This window comes from Opisthocomus hoazin, chromosome 8 (genome assembly GCF_030867145.1).
Source record: "Opisthocomus hoazin isolate bOpiHoa1 chromosome 8, bOpiHoa1.hap1, whole genome shotgun sequence".
In the NCBI taxonomy this organism is placed as follows: Eukaryota; Metazoa; Chordata; class Aves; order Opisthocomiformes; family Opisthocomidae; genus Opisthocomus; species Opisthocomus hoazin.
The window spans coordinates 70,396,129-70,419,475 of NC_134421.1; the positions used below are offsets into that span (position 1 = coordinate 70,396,129).

General features: G+C 54.3%; 1 protein-coding gene and 1 long non-coding RNA gene across 3 annotated transcripts in view; one reads left to right on the plus strand and one right to left on the minus strand.

Moving 5' to 3' along the window:
* The window catches only part of PFKFB3 (6-phosphofructo-2-kinase/fructose-2,6-biphosphatase 3), a 46,386-nt gene extending 25,344 nt beyond the window's left edge, over nt 1-21,042 (minus strand). For both annotated transcript variants that reach the window (XM_075427925.1, XM_075427921.1), the window contains exon 1: nt 20,873-21,042. In XM_075427925.1, coding sequence (XP_075284040.1) covers nt 20,873-20,888 — 16 coding nt within the window. In that variant the 5' untranslated portion in view covers nt 20,889-21,042. The remainder of the gene's footprint in view (nt 1-20,872) is intronic.
* Nucleotides 2,656-9,544, plus strand: LOC142362152 (uncharacterized). The gene is made up of 3 exons (XR_012764718.1): nt 2,656-2,897; nt 3,747-3,849; nt 9,302-9,544. It is a non-coding gene; the product is annotated as an uncharacterized LOC142362152 (long non-coding RNA).
* Nucleotides 21,043-23,347: the final 2,305 nt, after the last annotated feature.

Below are 23,347 nucleotides of genomic sequence, written 5' to 3' on the forward strand. Positions count from 1 at the left end.
TTTGTTTATTTATTTATTTATTTATTTATTTTCCTCCTCTCCAGTCGGGTGAAAGCACATAAACAGCGTCCGGACCGGTAAATAACGCTTGGCACTCACACCTGCCCGCGAAGGCAGCCCGCGGGGTGCTTAGCTCAGCGATTTTTTTTCGAGAAATCGAATCGCCGATGGGGCTGAACGCTGTTGGTCAGCGGCGCCGTCGGCTTGCCGAGGGACAGCCAGCGATGCTGTCCCGCGTCCTCCGCCCCGCCGCGCGACGGGACCCCGCGTTCGCTCACCTGCCCCGTCGCGGGCACCGGCAGGGGTTTAATAAATGCGGAGGGACAGGGGTGTAAATGTGATGCCGGGGCTTGAAATCTGAAGGTCCTGGTGGTAGGTGAAGCCAACCTGAGCATCCGAGGGATGGAGGCAGCAGGTCCGGAGGGGTGGGAGAGGGGAGGGCAGCGCAATGGAGGGGAGCCTGGCAGAAAAGGGGGAAAAAACCTATTTTTGCGTGAATGGGACATCGTCTCTTACGGGGTTTACAGAATCACAGAATCACAGAATCACAGAATGGTCGGGGTTGGAAGGGACCTCTGTGGGTCACCCAGTCCAACCCCTGCTGAAGCAGGGTCACCCAGAGCAGGATGCACAGGACCGTGTCCAGGTGGGTCTTGAATATCTTCAGAGAAGGAGACTCCACAACCTCCCTGGGCAGCCTGTTCCAGGGCTCCATCACCCTCAGAGGGAAAAAGGTTGCAAACTTCTCCAAAACACCAAAGCCAAAACCCTTCAGTTCCCACTTTTATTTCTCACCACACTGACCTAGCAACCCGTCCCGAAGGGTGGAATTAGGCTCTGGATACAGCCCAAAAAATCACAACCCTGGGCTAAATTCCCCATCCCCTTTGGAAGAACCTGCTGATACCCAGCCTCCCCTGGCACCCTTCCCCCGGCATCAAAATGCAGGCAACGGCAGTGGTGAGCCCCAACTCTGACTAAGCCATGATTCATCCTGCTCTTTTCTTCTTTTTTTTTTTTCTTTTTTCCTCTAAAGGAAACTTGGAAGGAAAGGGCAAGTCACGTTCGTGCCTACGTTCAGCGCAACACGGACCATCCCCTCAGCGTGTGGCACGGAGGCCGCAGCGTGCGTGATGCCCGGCGGGATCCGAGCCATCCAACCCTGCACCCAGCAACTCTGCACCGTTAAAATTTGGAGATGGTGGCTGGGATCCGTGAATGCACCGCCGCAAAGATGCAGCCACACACGTGCTTGGTTAACTGCAGGGCAGCTTGGCCCGCAGCGATTTCCAGCTCGGCCTCAGTTTACCAGCCTGGGACATGGGCACAAATAGTTCTCCCTTCTCTGGGAGGGAGGTTGCAAAAGCCGGGCAGCAGCTGCCCAAATTCTTGTTAGTGGATTAACGACACCCTCTTGCAACAGAGAAAATTATTCCTCTGGGCTGACCGAGGGGTATTTATATACTTATTTGAAAAAAAAAAAGAAAAAAAAAAAAAAAAAAAAAGGAAAAAAAAGGAAAAAAAAGGAAAAAAAAGAAAAAAAAAGAAAAAAAAAGGCTAAACTGCGCTTCTGAAAAAAATTGGTGGGATCCTGGAGAAGGCAAGAAAAAACGGTTGGATCCTGGAGAAGCCAAGAAAATTGTCTGTGATGCTTTAGGGGAATTGGGGGCTTTCAAAAAAATCCAGGAGGAAACCAAGCGGTTGCCCCCTGCTCTCGCCCGCTGGGTGCTGAGCTGGTTTCGCTGCTGTTGGTGCTTTCTTCACAGGGACTGGAAGTCTGTGGAAGCGGCTGAGAGTCAGGCTCACAGTGGGGAGGGTTTTGCAAAGGCTGATAAAAAAATGTTTGGGTTTGGAGAGGCAGCTGGAGTTCAGGGTCCTTCATGTTTCTCTCGCCTCCCCGCCCCTCGCCCCTCACAGGTATTTCAATTACAAGAATAATTAAACAAGGAGTGAAGTGCGAAGTGTACCTACATCATCTGGGTATCACCGCTCCCTCCACTCATCTCACCCTCGCCCTCATCCTGCCCGAGCCCTGCTGCCGGGGACGGGGTGGAGGGGACCGCGACGAGCTCCTGCATCAGCCCCTGCAGCCCATCGGGGTGTTTCTGCTGTGGAAAAGAGCTTTTTTTCCTCTCCTTTTAACAAGGTTTTTTTTTCTTTCCTCATTTCTTGCCTTTCACCTCCCCTGTTCTTGCAATCTCACGCTCCTCTTCCTCCTCAGCAACACCAAACCTGCAGCATCAACCCCGCCGCTGGCCAAAGAGGAACAGAAATTGGGCAAAACCGCTTCTTCACGGTATTATTTCGAGGCAGGGTTTCCTGCCGTGGTGACGGGACGCTGCTCGGCACGGGACTTGCAGTCCCCTACCCTGAAATCAGAGGAGAGTTCCCGGTCGACACCTCTCGGGTCTGCAACTGGGAGGGCTGGGGGATCCGGGCAAGGCAGGGAACATCGCGTGCCCGGGGCTGCCCCTGAGCCACCCCTCAGATACCGGAGCAACACACCCGTTCCCCCGGCCGGGGACAACACGTCCAGTTTTTGAGACAATTACGCGCTGTAACTCGACCCCACGTGCTCATGAAACGTCTTCCGTCCCCGATCGCAAGAAATTTCGCCAGTCGCTACCACCGGCCGAGCACCGAAACCCCGGCAGAGCGAGCGCTCGGGGCTGCCGCACGCGTGCCTCTGGGTGCAGCTTTGCTTAAAAACGGCTGCACGCAGAGAAGGGGAAAATCCAAAGGGGTTCAGTCCCCGACGTGGAGAAAGCAGTGCTGAGCCCGAGACGAGGAAAGCCCCGCAGAGGCACAGGGCAGTGCTCGGCCCCGCCGTATCGGCCCCGGTCAGACATCGTGCCGGGAACTGATCAATCAAACTGATGATTAAGGCTACGAGGATGGTGAGGGGACTGGAACATCTCTCCTACAAGGAGAGGCTGAGGGAGCTGGGCTTGTTCAGCCTGAAGAAGAGAAGGCTGCGAGGGGACCTAATATATACTTACAAATATCTGCAGGGTGGGTGTCAGGAGGATGCGGCCAAGCTCTTTTCAGTGGTGCCCAGCGACAGGACAAGGGGCAACGGGCACAAACTGAAGCAGAGGAAGTTCCAGCTGAACATGAGGAAGAACTTCTTCCCTCTGAGGGTCACAGAACCCTGGCACAGGCTGCCCAGGGAGGTTGTGGAGTCTCCTTCTCTGGAGATATTCAAGACCCGCCTGGACAAGTTCCTGTGCAGCCTGCTCTGGGTGACCCTGCTTCGGCAGGGGGGTTGGACTAGATGACCCACAGAGGTCCCTTCCAACCCCGACCATTCTATGATTCTGTGACCTTGCCTTTCCTGGCAGCCGAGAGGAAGGAAAAGCAGCGAAGGGGTTGCAGAAACGCACGGGGTCACCGTTCCCAACACTGAAGCAAAGAGCAGCAAAAAATCTGCTCTTGCGCACGTGACCTTGCTCGCAATGATGGGTACTACCCAGGTGGCTAAAAAAAAAATCATTTCGCTGTCCACTAGCAATAAAGGGTCTCCCCATAGTTTTCTTTAAGTGCTTTTTCAGCTTTATTCAATAGATCCAAGCTTGGGGACTCAGCCCTCTGCTCAGAGCCCTTCTGCGTGCTGTCGCCGTCGCTCTGGGTGCAACGCAGAAACTATTTCAGGGACAGTAAATTCCGCCTGCAGTCAGCCCTCTGTCGTGCCACGGCACCAGCCTTGCTAAAAGCGATTTATTTTTTTTTAATTCCTTTTCATGCAGGAGCCCTTCGAGCAGGAGGATGAGGGTTCAGACCCAGTTTCTTCAGAGCGGGCAGATTTGTGCCCTGACTGGAGGAGTTTGGTTATAATCGGGTGAGTTAAAGGTAGGTGGGAATGGAAACGGGAGAGCTGCGAATGCGTTGCCTGGCCGTGATGAATGCGGGGGAGAAGGAAGGATGAGAGCCTGGATTAAATCTCAGTTCCCCAAATTAGAAGCAAGATCACCCAAGGATCCCTCCATCATCCCCAGGGAGAGGTGGGTGTCCCCGACTGTTCTTAGGGTCCATGGGAAGACCCAGTCAAGCTCGAGGCCAGAGATGGGGAGGTGTAAGGTGGGTGTCCAGCAGCTGGGACTGATGACCCCGAAGGAGCCTCCCAGCCCGACGTTCTTATTTAAAATCCCAGGAAAGGAGTTTCATCTGTAATTTTTGAGAATTACATTCTGTAATTCTCAAAAAAAGAACATTTGGAAATAACGTCCTGAATCTGCAACGTCCATTGGAGCAGGGACATTTCTCAACGCTGGCAGGTCTGCTCAGAAACGGGTCCAGGAGGATTGAGCAATCTCCTGTGAAAGTTCTTGACCTTACAAGGCTAGCGCAAAACAAAACTCCCCCCCATAAACGGGCTAAATCATAAAGATAATGGACTCCATAGGTCGCAGGGAAAAATATGTGTTTTTAGAAGTGGTTAGAGGGTAATTAGATGGTAAGAGGATGAGGATATTCCAGTCTCAGAAAGCTGATACTGGTTCTCCTTGATGAGGAAGAACTTCTTCCCTCTGAGGGTGACGGAGCCCTGGAACAGGCTGCCCAGGGAGGTTGTGGAGTCTCCTTCTCTGGAGATATTCAAGACCCGCCTGGACAAGGTCCTCTGCAGCCTGCTGTAGGTGACCCTGCTTCAGCAGGGGGGTTGGACTAGATGACCCACAGAGGTCCCTTCCAACCCCTACCATTCTGTGATTCTGTGATTCTGTGAAATGAAATCCGGCTGCAAAATTTCAGGCTTGGTCCCAACAAAAAGGGCCGAAGGGTGCAGGTCAGTCAGAGGGGCAAAATTCAGGTTTTGTCACTGCCAGTGACTCTGAGAAGCCAATATTTGCATCAGCCTGACACGGGGTTGTGCCTCCTACTCTCAGGTATGTTTAGTTACATCCAAGGACCACATCCCCGTTTGCCCTGTGATTTCAGGCCGCAAAAATCCCCGCTGAAAGTCCTGGGATTTGATTTAGGGTGCAAATCTGCGAGATGTTCAACACACCTTTAGGTTACCTCGTCCCTAATCAAGACGCCACAACTGCCTGCGCCAAGGCCCCAATCCAGCACAAAAACCCCGTTGGTTTGCAAGAAAACTGTGTTTACAGGGTTACCCCGTCCCAGCTGCCAGATCAGATGCCACCCGTCCTGCTGCTGCCAGCCTAAACCCGGCATGTGTTACCACAGTACTTTCTCCAGGTAAACCAGCAGAGACACAGCCATGTGCTCACACCTGATCCAGACCTAATTTGTGCTGCAAAGCGATGCAGCAAGTTGGAGATCCAGCGGGAAGGAGGTCAAATTCCAGCCCTCCTCTAAGCACAGATTGTTATAGGAGCCATCTCCACGGAGGTGGCCAGTGATTGAAGCTGGCTGTGTTCATGAAGAGCTTAATTGCCAGCCCAGTGGTGCACTGGGGACGCAGGACCCCAGTGATGGACCCCCTGTGGATGAGTCTATCCAACCCGTTCAAGGTCACCCTCCGGAAATCGCAGCCTGTCATTATCCCATGGACTTTGCTATTGAACTATTTCCTAACGTCCTATTAACACCCACCTTTCATTAAGAGCCTGGATCGTTATCTCATCATTGCAGGTTATTAAATCAAACAATGGCAAAGGCTGTGGCCTTTCATTCTGGCACTGACTCACCTGATGATGTAAGGAGCCCAGGCCAGTGACAACCTCAACATTGCCATGGTGACCAAGAGGCTTCTAAAGAGTTGTAGGCAATGATGTCCTGAAGCCAGGTACCCGGGAGATGCTGGGGAATCTCTTCCAAGTGATGCAAAGAAGCTACAACACAAAGCTCTCGGGAAGAGAACATGGTGGTTCGTATTCCTGCTGATCAAGGAGGAGGATCTCGTGGGCAGCAGCATGCACCAGATTAATCACAGCCTAGGAAAAAGGCTGGTTTTTTATCCCTGCTGTCAACCCTGGCTAATATCACTTTGGCTCCTGATACAGGGGCTTTTGATCGAGGGGTGATAAAACGCCATCCTGCGAAGCAGCATCCCAGGAGGAGCTGCACCATCTGGGAGGCTTGGATGGAAACGTTCCCTAGGGGATGCTGAGCAAGGAGGGGGCATTGCAGCCCCACACGGCTCCTGCTGTGTCTGCCTCCATCCGCAGCAAAGCTGTGGGTAGTGTTTGGGAAGGATTTGTGTCACTTTGGGTGTCTACAAAGAGCTGGTCAACTTTGACTGCTTCTACCATCTGTGGAGAGAAAAGGGCACTCCCAGAGGGATTCACTTGCCCTGCTGTGGATATTGCTTGTAAACCAGGACAAGATGTGTCCTGGAGGTGTTTGTAGCCTGTGAGTACATTGGGAGACCTAAAGGCTGTCTACCTCCAAAGCCATCCGACACACACCTGGGTGCGCTCCAGCACGAGGTGACCCACAACACAATTCCTTGTTCAATCCAGAGTCCCACATAGGGAAGAAGAGTAAAGCTTTGATGAGGAGGTACATTTCAAAACCGCCTACGTGCTGAGGATCTCGCCACCCACACCCTTGTGAGCACGTCTGCCATCTCGACAACCTGCTTGTTCCTGCTTCCTCGCAGGGCTGGGATGATACAGGCAACAGCAGGTGATGGTTGCCCAACAGTGTCCTACGCACCTCAACCCCATCCGAGCAGAACCACTTGTGGGACCCACACCACTCCTCGGGTTGAGCTGTTCCCTGGATCAGCCTCCCCAAGGGTTCACCTCTCCGTTCAACTGATGGAAACCACAAGGCATCAAGAGGTGAGGTCTAAGAGTCCCACTTCTCCAGACTGTTGCCATGTTGCTTTTAAACCTGAGACCTCTAGTGACTGCTTTTAGGTGGTCTGTCAAAGACAACTAGAAGAGAAAGCGTATGGTCAAATAAGCTGAAATTCAGAATAGAAATGTCCACAACTACACTGAAAAATGCCCAAGGACCAACCAACTGAAAAGCCATCATGAGACCATGAAGATTTCTGAATCCTCTGTGCCAGGAGCAAAAATGATCAAGAGATGACAGACCGATCAAGGCTCTGCCTTTCGCACAGCAGACATCTCAAGGAGGTTTCTTTCTCAGCTGCAGGAGTCAGTCTGAGTTTCCGTAACGTTTGCTGGAGCTCTCTACAGTCAAAGCCTCCCCAGGTAACCTTTCAGATCTCTGATTTCCTAAAAACTCTCCTAACCAATTTTTGGAGCCAAATCACTGGAATCAGATCACACAGATTGCTGGAATGCAGAAGTTAAATAACCAGATTTTCTTATCAGGGTTTTCTTAAATTTTTTTCTGCTTATAGGGCAAATATTTCCATTTACCTAATTCCTAGCAGATGGTTTTAGTTTGTGCATTTCATTTAAACTTTTCCATGCCATGGAGACCTTGCTGGGGAAAGAAAAGGGCTAAAATTGTCCAAAAATATCTACAGAATTTGTTTCTTCCTTCCCCGATATTTTCCAATCAGACATGAAAAATATTAATGGGTAATTTCTCTGGAATTTTGGGACAAGCTGAAACAATATGAGGAGCTTGCCGCCAACATATTTTCTCAAATGCATTTACATTTTCCAACCCACAATGACAAGCTGTTTGAAGATCCATGGAAAAAAGCAAATTCAGCTGAATGTTTAGACTTCTGCCCTGGAGTTTAACGTATAGCAGCAAACCAGCATTTGGGTACCTGGCAGTTTGGTCAGGATCATGAGGGAAGATGCTGTGCTTCACAGCACTGGGGAGTGCCCCAGTTTCCTCCCAAAACAACTGCTGTTACTTGAGCTGAGAGCCAGAGCCATGAGGGGATGGCACTGGTGGAAGCACACGTTGGCCACTGACCATGAGTTGTCCCCACCGAATGCAATGGAGAATGGGGAAAACCACTTTTCTCACATCTGCTTCAGTATTTCTGGCAACACCACTCATCAGGGAATCACAGCACAAACTCTGTGCCCCAGGTAGGGTTCAGTTTTTTCTTCTCACTCCTTGAAAACCAAAGAAATGACTCCAGGAGACACAAGCTCACCCCACGTGTCCACCCCGCCGTGCCCACGTGCTCCTCTGCACCGCGCCGGTGGGTCCGTGCTTCTCCGCTTGCACCTCCCCGAGCTGACGTCTGCGGCGACGACAAGGTCAGAGCGAGGGTTTCACATTTCCCAGCCCGGCTGTTTACCCGGCGCTCAGGCTGAATTAAGACAACTGCTAGAGAGTGGCCTGAGTCAACAAGAGATCTGACGGCCACCCGACTCCCGGGCAGGCTCTCCTGCCAACTTCCCAATAAAGACAGAGAGCTGGGCTTGGGCCCAAGGCACGACCTCTGTCTCACGTTGTGCATTTATTGCCCGAGCTCGGATAATCGAAGGCGTCTCAGTGACGGGCACCTCGTTCCCACTGCTGGGTGAAGGTGCTGGTGATAACCTGGTGGGTCAGATGGGTGCAGACCCACGCGTTGACCCAATGGGAGCTATGCCCATCGGGGTGCCGAGACCCATGGAGGTTTGCACGGGCGGAGCCCAGAGCATTTCCCAAACCTGCCAGCTATGCAAAAGCAAGGTCTTGCTGCAGTCATGTCTAATGGGGTTCCCACCAGTATGGGGCTGGGGTGAAAGCAAGGGTGACCAGAGGATCACAGTAGCTGCAGCTCCCTGCATCTGCAGGACACGCTCTGAGCATGGACGTGTTGTACGTCCCCTCCTCGTCCTGCCTTAAACACAGATGCTCATTCCAGAGCTGACCAGCTAAATAGCCTTGAAAACCCATCTCACACAGGGTCCAATCCAGCCCTCCATGCCTGGACAAGCAGAGCTCCCTCAGACACGTGCAGGAGCACACGCATCCGCCTCGATCCCTAGCAGCCCGCGCCGCTGCTGCCTTCGAATGCTACTCAAAAATCTGGTCCTTTTGCATTCAGAGAGAGTCAGTCATCGATGAAACGGGGTGACTAAGGCTCGGTGTTGGCACACGCCAGCCTCATCCCATGTTGCCTTGTCTTGTTTGCAGCTGGGCCGTTAGCTGCCGAGGCCGCCCAGCCGCACCGCCGCAAGCATGGCATGGCAGGACATCCAGAAAAGGGCAAGCGTAAGGTTTCCAAAATTTGGACTGGGAAAGCCATACCCAAAAAAGACCTCTTCCCAGCTGCATGTCCTCCACCGAGAACTTCACAGAATCACAGAATGGTAGGGGTTGGAAGGGACCTCTGTGGGTCATCTAGTCCAACCCCCCTGCTGAAGCAGGGTCACCTAGAGCAGGCAACTTGCCCAGACTGCTGTCGATGCAACAGCCGTACACCACTTAAAGGTTTATTAAATCGCTCTCTTGTTTACAGCACCAACGTGTTTTGATTTGGGTTAGTTTCCGAGCAGCTCATCTGCACCCAAAAAGTAAGAAAAGAAAAAAAGGAGAGGGGAAACACGGCAGCAACCAGAGGCGATTTCATGTTGAAGAGGCCCAAAGGCTTTGCAGACTGCGTTCCTGCACATACGCGTTCTTCACAGCTGCTGTGAGGTGGAAATCCATTCCCTGCCTTTGGCAAATCAACCTTGGAGAAACAAATAAACACAAAAATCACTGCTGGGAGGCGCCTCTTCTGTCTCCACTGGTCCTGCTCAGGTTTGTTCAACAACATGGAGATTTCATCGGCAAAGCCACTTCCATGTCCCTTTTCCCACCCCAAAGGCTCATCCTCAGCTGTGAGCTGGATCCAGCGCTCCAGCTAGGAAATGGACCCAGGCTGGGAAAAAATCCCCACAGCTTTTTTTTATTATTATTTTTATTTTTTTGCAAAGGGAGAGTTGTTTTGCGAGTGTGGATCAATCCTCAGAGCGGTGGTGTTGGCGCAAAACTGGGCAGCTTATCGCAGTGCCGGGGTGGAGGGGCTTCATCGAGCTGCCCAAGCCCAAATCACAGCCTCAGCTGTGTCCTACTAGAAAATCCCGTGCTAAAATAGGAGGATTTCTAAGAAAATCAGTGAGCAGGAGAAAAAACAAGTCAAAACCTCAAATTCCTGCCCTGGGCATGCTAGAGTCTCCTATTAGCATCAAGGTGGGGTGCTCGCCTGGGTCATAGCTGGGATGAAGGGACAAGTTTCCTCCAAATAAATTTGCACCGGTGACTAAGAAGTCTTTATTCTCCACTTGTGCAGGACAACCCAGCAGTCTGCATTTTTAGGGGCGGAATAATTCAGTCTCCTTGGGCCAGGCACCCCGTCCCTGCCTTCAAGCCCACGAGCGAGACACGCGCAGTGCAACCCAGCTTCCTGCTTATCTCTCGGCAGAAGCGTCCGGAGCATCACGGCTCCGGAAAGACCAAAACTGGGAAGTCACATCCCCCCCTCGGGGCTTGCGGCCAGATCTGGGTGTGGGACATGGGACACAGGACACCCAGTTTTTCCACCCAGTACCACCGGGAGAAAAACACCTCCCGTCCCAGTGTGTTATCCCTGTTGTTTACCAAGCTCAGCTGTTCTCCAGGTTTACTAGAAATAGCCGGAAAGCCCAGCAGCCCCCCCGGCACCGGCGATAGCTGCTCATGCCCCTTTCGCATGTCTCTGGAGGAGGCTGCAGCTGCTGGGAGGGATGGTGACGGTGCTGGGTGACGGCAAGGTCAGGAAAGCAGAGCCCGGCAGCGTTTCCACCCTGCGTGCACGCGAACGGGGCATGCACAGCCCGTGTGGCTTCCCTGGGCCGGCACGTGCTCCGGCAGCCCTGCGTCCCTGCCGTCCCTCTCGGGTGGCCGCGTGCCGTACGTGGCCAAGGAAATGATAAAGAAATCAGTAAACAAGTTCGCCTCGCCGCTCCGCAGAAGGCTCTCCCCGCGTTCGGTTGGGCAAACAAACTGCAGAGCTGACTGCCAAGGCGCCGGGGAGGGGAATAAATCAGGTTGTCTGGGGGGTTGCGGCCGTTCAACACCAGCCTTGCTGCATCCCTGCCCAAACGCTGGCTGCCGAGGGCTGCCAGCCCCACCAGCAGAGCCCAAAGTGGGGCTGGGGCTACACAAGAACGTGGCAGCACCTCCTTTTCCCAGCGGGTTTATCATCACCCCTTCCCCAGCCCCAAAGCACCATCATTTCTCCCCAGGTCATTTCTGGGATGCATTAGGAGGAGTGTGGCCAGCAGGTCGAGGGAGGTTCTCCTTCCCCTCTACACTGCCCTAGTGAGGCCCCATCTGCAGTGCTGTGTCCAGTTCTGGGCTCCCCAGTTCAAGAAAGATGAGGAGCTACTGGAGAGAGTCCAGGAGAGGGCTGCGAGGATGAGGAGGGGACTGGAGCATCTCTCCTACGAGGAGAGGCTGAGGGAGCTGGGCTTGTTCAGCCTGGAGAAGAGAAGGCTGCGAGGGGATCTAATATATGCTAATAAATATCTCAAGGGTGGGTGTCAGGAGGATGGGGCCAAACTCTTTCCAGTGGTGCCCAGTGACAGGACAAGGGGCAATGGGCACAAACTGAGGCACAGGAAGTTCCATCTGAACATGAGGAAGAACTTCTTCACTCTGAGGGTGACGGAGCACTGGAACAGGCTGCCCAGGGAGGTGGTGGAGTCTCCTTCTCTGGAGATATTCAAGACCTCGCCTGGACAAGATCCTGTACAGCCTGCTGTAGGTGACCCTGCTTTGGCAGGAGGGTTGGACTAGATGACCCACAGAGGTCCCTTCCAACCCCAAACATTCTGTGATTCTGCGATTCTGTGATTCTGTTTCATCGGGGGATATTTGTCCGTCTCAGCCTCCCCACCCCGCCCTCAAATAACTTGTTCCTGGGCTCAGCCAAGCTTTCCCCGATTTCCGACCCAAATCTCTCCAGGCAGGGTTTTAACACCCTGCTCTGACCCACCCGGGTCGATTTTGAAGCTCTGAGTTGCACTGCGGTAAGGTCCGGACCAGTGACGGACACCAAAAAGTACTGACGTGTGGGACACGCTGCCGGATGGGCTGGCACGGCCAGGTTTGATGCAGAGAGCACTGGATTTGCAGAGAAGAGCGGCCAAAGACACGATCACCATGGCCTCCAGCCTATCGCTGCACCCTCCCGTGCCTCAATTTCCCCTGCCTCCAGTGGTAAAGCTGGAAATCACCCAACGAGGACCGAAAGACCGGGGAGAGAGGGGAATAAAAAAGTCTCAGCAGCCAACTACGAACAAACAGCATGATGCCCCTGGAGAAAAAAAAGATAGTAATGAAAAATCTAAGGGAAAGGCCAATTCCAGGGTATTTTAGCGGGAGGGTGGTATAGAAAATACAGGAGACTGGGTTTTCTGGCCCAGGGAGGACATGTCTCACTGGCCAGGGAAAGGCATGTCTCACTCCAGACCCCACGTGTTTGGGGAGAGATTCAGTCGGGGACAGAAAACACCGAGGAGATGTTTCCAGACAGGGATATATGGGAGAGCGTAAAGTGAGAGTGGTTTTGTGCTCTTGGAAGGAGAAACCTGGGGAGGGGAAAGCATGGGAGCAGCACTCAGTCTGCGAAAGGATGCTATGATGAAAATAATGGCTGTCCTCGACAGCAAGGGATATTTAAGGTAGACACAGGAAAAGTTGCCCAGGTATCACAGAATCACAGAATCACAGAATCACAGAATAGTAGGGGTTGGAAGGGACCTCTGTGGGTCATCTAGTCCAACCCCCCTGCTGAAGCAGGGTCACCTACAGCAGGCTGCACAGGATCTTGTCCAGGCGGGTCTTGAATATCTCCAGAGAAGAAGACTCCACCACCTCCCTGGGCAGCCTGTTCCAGTGCTCCGTCACCCTCAGAGGGAAGAAGTTCTTCCTCATGTTCAGACGGAACTTCCTGTGCCTCAGTTTGTGCCCATTGCCCCTTGTCCTGTCACTGGGCACCACTGAAAAGAGCTTGGCCCCATCCTCCTGACACCCACCCTTCAGATATTTGTAGGCACTTATAAGGTCCCCTCGCAGCCTTCTCTTCTTCAGGCTGAACAAGCCCAGTTCCCTCAACCTCTCCTCGTAGTGGAGATGCTCCAGTCCCCTCACCATCCTTGTAGCCTTGTATCAGGGGAAGCCTAATACCTCTTGGGAGAACAAAGAATCCCCCAGGGAAAAACACAAAGGAAATTTGAAACTGCTTGTGTAGGCTTGACCTTGAGTCCCAACCAGGGCCTGTCCCTCATCCCCTTTGTTTTTTCAGCCTTAAAATGTGGTTGTGGAAGGGAGAAAAGAGCAGCGAGCCCTGCGGAGACGTGCGTGCCCGCGTGTGCGTGTGTGCACGCACGCACCAGGCAAACAGGGATCACGCCTCACCAGCTGCTGGTTTTGAAATCCTCCCACGTCCCTCCACGAAAAACCCGTGGTCATCTGATTTAAAGCCTTTGGAGTTGTTTTATGCCGAGATGAATTTCTCCATCGCTGAGGGTGTGTTCGGGAAGGGTTCGGCGTGCCAGCCGCCCTGCCAGCACGGGCTCCTGATGGCAAGAGGAATGTCAGAGGTGGTGGGATGCCAGGTGGAGAAGTGGCCCAGGGGGTGTTGGTGGTGTGATCTGAGCACTGGAGTGAAGCCCAAGCCCACGCTGAGCTTCCTATGGAGGGGCTGGACCCTTCTTCATGGGTCGAGCCTGGCCAGATGGGCTTTTCCTACACAACGTGGCCACCAAGCCCAGTCTACAGGCAGTGGTATGGATGGAAACCACCGGTGTCACACCAATGCCCGTTCATCATGTAAATACAGCAAAGGAGAGACCTTCTGCACCCACGGAGGAGGGAGGCAGGAGACGAGAAGGAGGGTTCTTCCAGCACCCCAAGTTGCTTAGTGGGTTGCTGGCCCTGGGAAGGCAGGTTACAGGCGTATCTGCCGGCTCCTAGGCTAGGAGATGAGGAGATGCTATCAGCGACTGCATCTTGACGTGGTTTCGATTCCCAGACTCGGGAAGTCTGAGAGGCTGTAACAACCCGTCTCTTCCCACAGGCTGGTTTCTGTGGGGTGATCAGGGTGCAGAGTGGGTCCTCAAAACCCCCCCCTGGACCTCACAGCTCCCCCATAGCAGCACATATCCCTTTACAAGCCTCCTACCCCTGTTTCAAGTTGGGGGGTAGTCCCACCTCTGGCTGGTGGCAGCGAGGGACATCCCACCTTGCCACCACAGCCCGGTGTGTCCTCCCCTGCACCAGCACCATGAGACGTGGTGGGCTTTCACAGAATCACAGAATGGCAGGGGTTGGAAGGGACCTCTGTGGGTCATCTAGTCCAACCCTCCTGCCGAAGCAGGGTCACCTACAGCAGGCTGCACAGGACCTTGTCCAGGCTTTGCCCCTTGGTTGTGCACAACCCCACGAGCACCATCAGGAACACAACCGCTAGGTGCAGCGGCTCCTTAAACCCATTAAAAACTCTCCATGAGTGGTCGCAAACACTAAAGAATGCACGATGTCAAAGAGGCAGGGGAGAGGTCACGGTCACCAAATGCTTTCTTGGAGCTGCAGGGAGCAGGGACGTGCTGGGACGGGTGCAACGGGGGGACAGACACCTGCTCCTTTGGGTCATTTACTTGTGTTTCACTCAAAAAGCCAGCAAGGCGAAAGGGGGTGAAATGAAACCAAGAGCCAGAACGAAAATACCCCGGCAAGCAACACCAACCAGGGGGCAAAGCAGGACACGAGGGGGTTTCCAGCCTTCCAGGAAAGGTGTTCATTGAAAACAAGGCGATGGTTTGATTCAGGCACGAGCCGGTGAGTCAGGAGAGCTGGAGCCAGCTCCGCCGCACGTTTCCTCCCTGCCCTTTGAGCAGACGGCTGCGAGCAGACGCCCACGCCATCACCTGATGCCCACGCCGTCACCGTCATCGGGACAGCCCCCACGGGGAGCTGCAGCAGGCAGGACCCCCCCCTCCCAAGCAGCTCCTGAATCCCTGGGCTTCTCCCCATCGGATGCGTTGCTCATCCGCGTTCGCAAATCCTCCCCGGCACCTTTGACGGGAAGCGCTGAGTTTCCCAGGGCTGCCAGGAAAGCACGACATCGAGGAGCGACGGGTGACGTGACCAGCAAACGCGGCAGCGTGTGGACTTGCAGGGCATTGCCAGCAAGCCAGAAAGCAGCCCAAAGTGACAAAATTCTCCCTTTCAATACCAAAACGCTGCAGAGAGGCGATTCTCCACCCTTAGCTGCAATCAGTCTGCAAAAGCAGATAGTTTCCCATCAGAGGGTGTTCTAATCCAACTATCTGCTGGAATCGTGGTATCTTGATAGAGCAGGGGACGCGCAGCAGAAATAGCGATGCCGGGATGTGGCACCGTCCTGCCCTTTCTCCTCAGGCTCACCTGCAAAAGCCACCTCTGCTCCTGCTAACGAGAGCCTCCTCGATCTCAGCAAGCAGAAATGAGACCAGAAGACATCATGATTTCTGCTAACAGAGTCAAAGGGCTTAATAAAGAGCAATATCGTTATAGCAGCCGGGCTGTCTAGCCTCTCCTCCCACCACGTGGCTGGAAATCGCAGCGTTTGGTGGCAGAAATCACCTCCGCAACGTCATCCTCACCAGGGCATTTCTGCTGCCAAAACAATTCCTGTTACCACTCTCCCTGCTGTATAATAACTTTTGCCGCCTTTGGGTTGGAGCTGCTGGCAGGAGATTGCTCTGATGACCACTGGCAGAGAGGAGCCAGGGGAGGGTGGACATCAGCAGGGCTTTGTGCGTGTCTACCAGGTGCTCTTCTCCACCCAGCGTCGTGGGACGCTGCAAACCTCCATGCAGACAACGACCTCGTGGTGGCTGGGACACGGTGGTTGAGGGATATCCAACACAACCTATCTGCAGTGGGGTCAGCTGGTGCGACACGCAATGAGGTCTCTTTGCAGAGCAGGTCTGTGCCTTGCAAGCATCCCAAGGGCTGGATTTGGATATTGCTGTTACAGAGTCTCCCAAGATCTCCAAACAACTTGGCTGATGGTGAGTGAATTGGTCCTTGTGGAGGTAAGCGTGATGTGGGGAGGGAGGACCCTAGAAAAATTAGGGCTGCTTTTTCAAACCTGCTGCTCCCCCCTGCATGGCGGGTGCTCAGCTCCTCCAGCCCCATGCTAGCCCTGAGATCGTATTCATCTCAGCTGTGTGGTGCCAGCTCGGAGCCAAGTGTCTGGCTCTCCTTGTGGTCAATGGCGATAGAGAGGTTGCCACTGGGTGGGACCTGGAAGCGTGGCTTACGCTGTACAGCTCACTCCAGAGCGCTAAGGAAGGTGAGAGCCATCTCACCCCATGTCCCCCACACAGGGATGCCCATGAGATCACTCTCAGCCTGGGAACTGATGTTTAAGCCAATTCACGTGTGTGGTGACCACGAGGCACCGCTTGCTTTCCCACTGCCAGCCTGGCAGATGAAGGGCATGAAGGCAGATGAAGGCTCAGGTTTCAGCCGCAGACCCCTCAGGAGCAACCTGGCCCCTGTGTTTGTGTTTCTTCCAGTGTCCATCCTTCTCCTCTCGCCTCTTCAAGCTGCGGCTCCTCCTCCAGATGCTGCACAGGATCCCAACAGTGGTCCACCATACCCACGGCTCTTCTCATTTCCACCTTGCTATGAGTTCTTCTCGTTATCCTGCAAAGACAGCGTGCTCAGCACAGCTGGCTGCAGTCATCCAAGCTGTCTCTGCTTGGGATTGCACCGGTGTTGCACAACAGCAGCCAATGTCCACGTCAGCAGAACTCCTTTGCAGGAACATGGTGTCCACCACTGCTGCTCCAAACCACAGCCTGCATCCATCCAGGACCACCTCTGCTACCAGCATGATCCTCCTTGGCAGTTCCAGAGAAGACCATCAACAGACCAAACTAACACCAACGACTCCAGAACGTGCCCCCTCATCAAGCACGGCCCTGAGTCCTCTTTCTTGCCCAACTCAAGCCATGCATCACCATGCAGGACTCTTCCCTCACAGGAGCAGTAACAGGCCATGATGACCAGTGATCCAAGAAGAACCTAGCAGGTCCCTCTATTCAACAGCTGGTAGCCAACCCACACCTTTATACATATCCATAAATGCTACACTCATGCTGTCACATATTTTTTTTCAGCTGGGAAGCACCTCGCACCACGCCAACTTGCCAACGGCTCTACCCACACCCCGGGGAGCCAGTCTTTCCCAGCACCATGCGCGTGATCTCTGCTCGCTGCCTTTCAGCCTCATCTCCTGCTGCTCCCCAGCCAGCAACACCACCAGGATTTCATTTGTCCTTCGACGGATGACGAACGTCCCGCTCTCTGGCAATATCCTGGCTGCTTATCACCTGCACGCTCCCAGGCTTCCTCGCATCAGCCGCAGTAATTAAATCATATTTTTAAGGCTGTGTGAAGGGTATTTTAGGCGAAAGCTCCCAACACCTCCTGCCAGCAGAGCTGCAGCCACGGATGGGGCTTTGCCAGGGCAACGGCACCGCTTGGGGATCAGAACTTTCTCCAGCGCTCCCAGTGATGTGGTGATGCTGTAAGAAATTAATTCCTGCCATAAGCTCCTTCCTTCTAGCTGTCCTCGAGCATCTCTGCGAGAAATACCTTTCTTTAATATCTGAAACTGCCACATGCCTTGAGGTTGGCTGAAGGGCAACTGCTGCGCAGACATGAAGCGTGGATCCTGGGGCAATACCACCGGCTACGGCGCCCGGAGAGAAAGGAGGCAGAACAGAGCCAAGGCAATGAGGGTTTAGCACAGACTTGTCAGGGAGACCCGGGAAAGTGATGCCAAAGCTGCAAGCGGTGAGAAGCCGGCAGAGCTAGGGTGGAGTTTGCATTTTCCTCCCCAGGATACTCCATTTCCACACACAGGGGTATGCAAACGCAGCTCAGGGCCTCCAAGACGCCCATCTGAAAGTCTCCACGTGCCTCAAGCTACCTGGGGTTTGCAGAGCAGCAGCCTTCAGGCAGAGCCTCCTCTTTGCACCCCGGATCTGGGTGGCGGTGAGACAGCCCTGGGGCGAGACGCTGCTCCCAGAAGGTTCCCAAAAGAAAGGCTCGGCCTGCTCGCTGAGCTGGCTGGAGTCCCGGTTTTCTGCTGGGAGGATCGGGCAGGCATCCTGACTCCAATCAGGCTGAGATCACCACCTTCAGCAAGGGTTTTTAATCCAGGGAAAATAACTTCATGCCCAGCTCTCCTGTTCACTCTGTGCAGCTTTTGAAGGGCAGCCAGAATACTGTGCGCTCCACAGTCCTCCTGCCTGGTGGCTTACAGATGTGCCCATGGGAAGCCCAGGCAGCCCAGCTGCAGCCACCGAGCAGTGCTCTAGGCACAGCTGGTGACATGGGGTCCCGCCAACCCAACGGGTTGCTCTCAGCTAGGGTCATAGGATCATAGAATCATTAAGGTTAGAAAAGACCTCTAAGACCATCAAGTCCAACTGTCAATCCAACACCACCATATCTGCTAAACTATGTCCTGAAGTGCCACATCTACACATTTTTTGAACACCTCCAAGGATGGGGACTCCATCGCCTCCCTGGGCAGCCTGGTCCAATGCCTGACCACTCTTTCAGTAGAGAAATTTTTCCTAATATCCAATTTAAACCTCTCCTGATGCAGCTTGAGGCCATTGCCTCTCATCCTATCACTAGTTACCTGGGAGAAGGGACCAACACCTGCCTCACTACAACCTCCTTTCAGGTAGTTGTATAGAGCGATAAGGTCCCCCCTCAGCCTCCTCTTCTCCAGACTAAGCAACCCCAGCTCCCTCAGCCATTCCTCATAAGACTTGTTCTCTAGACCCTTCACGAGCTTTGTTGCTCTTCTTTGGACATGCTCCAACACCTCAGTGTCCTTCTTGTAGCGAGAGGCCCAAAACTGAACATAGTACTCGAGGTGCGTGTCTACACAGACTGCAGCCTGGCCTTACAGAGAACCTCTACAAGCATTGTCGTGGCCAAACTCACACAGTCTGTTCTAGTCTAAGCAAGTCTTACAGCCTCCATCTGCAAGCAGAACGGGTCCTTGGGGGGGGTCTCCAGCATGAGCTGAGCATGCATGTGCACAAGCGATGGACGAAACCCATCCACGCTGGCCTCTGTGTCACGCTGGACCTTCCCGAGGTGGAGCCGCAAGCTGCTGCAGGGAGCTGCTGCCAGCCGCTCTGGCATTTCAAGGTTGACCTCTAGAGGAAGTTTGTAGATGAGCTATGACTGCGAGGGTGACACAGTGGTTGCAGAACCGAACTGCCCATAGTAAGGTCCCAAGGACTTGCAGGTTAGCTGTGCCCCAGGTATCTAGCAGCGACGGCAAGCACGGCGTGGTGCCCCAACAAACGGGTCCTCCTCAATTCCGGCATGCTGGGCAGAACTGCACGGAAATGCATCCTCATTGCTGCAAACCCACCACGTGTCCTCAAGTGCTGGAGACCTGCCTGTCAACTGGGAACTCACTGGGACCCGTGCTGAGGCTGCAGCGGGGTCATGCAAGCTGCCCTCCAACACTGGAAGCTCTCCCCTGGCTCTCCGTGCTCACCACCAAGGCTCAGGACTTTTCAAGCCTGGCACGCTCTGCTTCCCTCTAACGGCCCACCCCCAAGCATCTCTCCTTCTGCTCTAAAGGAATCTGATTATCACCCAAAATTAAATCAAAACCTGAAGTCTGCTGTGCTGTCAGGATGCGAGGGTGTGAACCACACCACGCGTCACTGAGCCTTAAAAGGCAACATCAATCTCCACGCCTGAAGGCTCTGTGAACATCACTGCGGGCAAACTGCCCGCACACCCAAAACATCCTCCCCAGAGCAGGGAGAGGTGAGAAAAACAAACCCAGCCCTCTCTCCCAAATTTCCATCGCCTCCCTGCTGCCCTTTCGTGCCGTGCCAGCCTCAGAGTGTAACATCCCCGCAGTGGTTCCCTCTGCCCCTGCCGCAGTGCTGCTAGAGACACCTATCTGCCCCAGTGAGGAACCTGGCTTAGATGCTGAGAAGCATCTTCTCCCCGTGTCCTTGCACACCCTGACTTCTACCTCCCCTGGCCTTTGTGTCTCCTGGAGAAGACTTCTTCCCCCCTCTGTTTCTCCTCCCAGTAGAGCTGCTAGGACAAGGAGCCACAAGCATTGCGCTCTGTCCCCCACCATGCCCACACCAAGGTACCCAGCTGGGATATAGAGTCGTCAGGGTGATGAGGAGGTGACATTAAGAGCCTGTGCTTCACAGCAGCCCCAGGAGCGTGGAGAACTCCTCCATCCACCCATGGGGCAGCACAGGAGCCTTAGGTCTCGTAGGCTGGGTCCCTCTTGCCCCACACCACCAAGCTGGGGCATGGCAATGGGGGATTTCTGCCAGCTGCTGGGATGGAGTTTTTGGGAAAAGAGAGGCTTTGGGGTGCGGATCGGAGAGCACCACAGCGTCAAAGAGGGCTGCTCAGGTGGGCTACCCCTCTCAAAAGCCATTCACCTCCCCGGTTCTCTTCTCCTCCCAGGCTCCCAATGGCACAGCTCCTCCAGCTGAGCATCTCCCAAGGACCGCCACAAATGAACCATAGAATCATAGGTTGGAAAAAGACCTCTAAGATCATCAAGTGCAGCCGTCAAAGATCACCAAGTCCAACCGTCCAACGCGTGCAGGTTGCCAGTTCTCAGCCGCCATCGCCCGAAACAGCCCCCAGCAGCGTCCCCCTGCCCAGAAACGTCCTGCTGCCTTCTCGTCCTCAGCCCTTGCATCACCCAGAGTGGCTCAATTCCCCCGGAGCAGCGAGAGACGACAAACCCCACAGCCAAGAGGAGGCGGGGGGGAGACAGATGCCCTTTGTAGGCTGCATTTCTACCCCCCCACACCCCTCCCAGTGCCCCCCATCCTTCCCCAAAAACCCAGCTGTGCAGCAGAGCCGGGCAGAGCCCGGTGCTCCCATCTCCCACCCCGGCAAGGAGGCACCGCAGCCAGTCCCGGTGCCCCAGGTCCCCCCCCCATCTCCCCCATCGCGGGGTGCTGCCCCCCAACCCAGCCCCTACCTTTGCGGAACGGCATAGGGGCAGGGCTGCGCTCGGACGCCGGGGTTCGTCGGTCGCCGGTGCCTTCCTCTTCTGTGTATATATAAAAATATATATATATTTCTTCTTTATCTGTATTTTCTTCCTTCCTCCTTCTTCTTTTAGAAGGAAACGGACATATTTGGGCAAAGCCCGGCAGAAACCGGCGTCACTCGGAGGCAGGCACTGCAGAAGGGAGGAAGTTCTTGCGACTTCGGAGCTTTTAACCCTTCGCTTCCCGGAGGCAGCAGGGCTGGGAGAGCAGTGACAGGGAGCCGGTGGCCTTAGAAGGGGATGCAAGGCGCTGGGGATGGGGGGTTTTTTTGTTTGTTTGTTTGTCTTTTTCGGTACAGAACTGGATGTAATGGATGAGGGTGGGATGACGGGATTTTAGCATCCCACATCACCTCTGCCAATCATCTGAGCTCAGCAGAGGACCGAACTCATCTTCTGTGGGGTGACACTGGACCAAGCTGGGAAAAATCAGCTGCTCCCAACACCAGGGAGCCAGAAACTCAGATCTCCCTTCTTACCATCTCCCGGCTGCCCTTGCACAGGCTGGACCATCCCAGGCCAAGGCAGGTGGAGATTCAGATCCTGCCACGCCGAGGATGTCCAAATCCCCCTCGCCTGGGATCACAACAGGGATCAGGAACCAGCACAGGGCTGGAGCAAAATCGGGTCTGTGTGGCTTAAACTCTGCCACTCATCCTGCAGCTCAGGTTGCAACAGGAGGAGAAGGTGGAGCATTACCACCTGGGCGCGTTGTTTATTTTTACCGTGGTTCCTTTTCCGCCCTCTCTGGAGGTACAGAGAGGCATTGGCTTGGACCTAGTTCAAGAGAAACTCCTTAAGCTGCGCAGGACGGGACCCCATCCTGCCATCTTGGTGATTAACAGCAATACCATGAGTATTCAGGAAAGATGAGGAGCTACTGGAGAGAGTCCAGCGGAGGGCTACGAGGATGATGAGGGGACTGGAGCATCTCTCCTACGAGGAAAGGCTGAGGGAGCTGGGCTTGTTCAGCCTGGAGAAGAGAAGGCTGAGAGGGGACCTTATAAATGCTTCTAAATATCTCAAGGGTGGGTGTCAGGAGGATGGGGCCAGACTCTTTTCAGTGGTGCCCAGCAACAGGACAAGGGGCAATGGGCACAAACTGAAGCAGAGGAAGTTCCAGCTGAACATGAGGAAGAACTTCTTCCCTCTGAGGGTGACGGAGCACTGGCACAGGCTGCCCAGGGAGGTTGTGGAGTCTCCTTCTCTGGAGATATTCAAGACCCACCTGGACAAGGTCCTCTGCAACCTGCGCTGGGTGACCCTGCTTCGGCAGGAGGGTTGGACTAGATGACCCACAGACGTCCCTTCCAACCCCGACCATTCTGTCATTCTTCTGTGTCTTGCTCCCTGCAAGAACTGTTCCTCCCTCCTGGGGTCACCAAGACTTTCCTCAAACCATCCCTGCGCTAATGGCTGGGGTAGTATAAAGCCTCCCTGCCCATCTACTGCAGGCTCCAGCCCTGTCCAGACCACCATGATGGTCAAGGTGAGCACTCTTCATCTGTTCCAGTGCAGGGTCTGACTGGTTTAATTCCCCCTGGAGAAACCTGTTTAAGCCAGTGGGTGAGGAGTGCTCCCAAAAATGCCCTCACAGCTCTGTTACAGGAGCTGTAACTCCAGCAAGGACGGCAGCAGCAGCAATATTTTGCATGGCTTTGCTGCCTGTGCCCTGCTCCGGGAGGGATGGCTGCTGCGTGTGGAAATGCCCAAGCCTCAGCACCGTGTGAGGGGCAAAAGCATAGAAGATTCAGTGGCATGTGCTGCTGGAACCAGTTACAGCAGCTGTTTTCTACCCTGTCCCCGGGGAACATGGCAGGACATGCTGGGGCTGGGTCTTTGCCCAGGCAAATTGAGCAGGCAACCATTTTCTTGCAGAAAAACAATCCAAAAATGGAATCTCCCAGGACATTTAGCAACCCTAAAGGGCCGCAGGCTGGGGAAATTCAAGGCAGCTGGGCTAGACGTCCACGTGCTGCTGCCAGACACAGCCCAGCAGGTACAGGAGAGTCCTCCTTTGCTCCACGTGGCCCGACACCCATGTGCAGGAGAAGGACACCCCAGCCATGCCCGAGGCCAGGGCGGCACAGCAGCAACCTACCCATCATCGCATTTTCCAGCAGTGGCAGCCAGCGCTTTCTGGAGGAGGTTCAGCAAGCCCTGATGCTACTCCACAGCCTGTGAAGCCCCTCTTGTGTCCTTCAGGCTCCTTCCACCCCTTACTGGAGGCTGCTGAGCCCTGCTCCGTGCACAGGCTCTTGCATCGTAGCCATCTTGGCATAGTTCGTGGCTGAGAAATGGGGAGAAACTAAAAGGAGAGGGAGGAGAGCCTGGCGCTGCCCCGGCTTGCTCAGGGAGCCAAAATGAACAGAGCTGTGCACAAGTGCCAGCATCTACCCACGA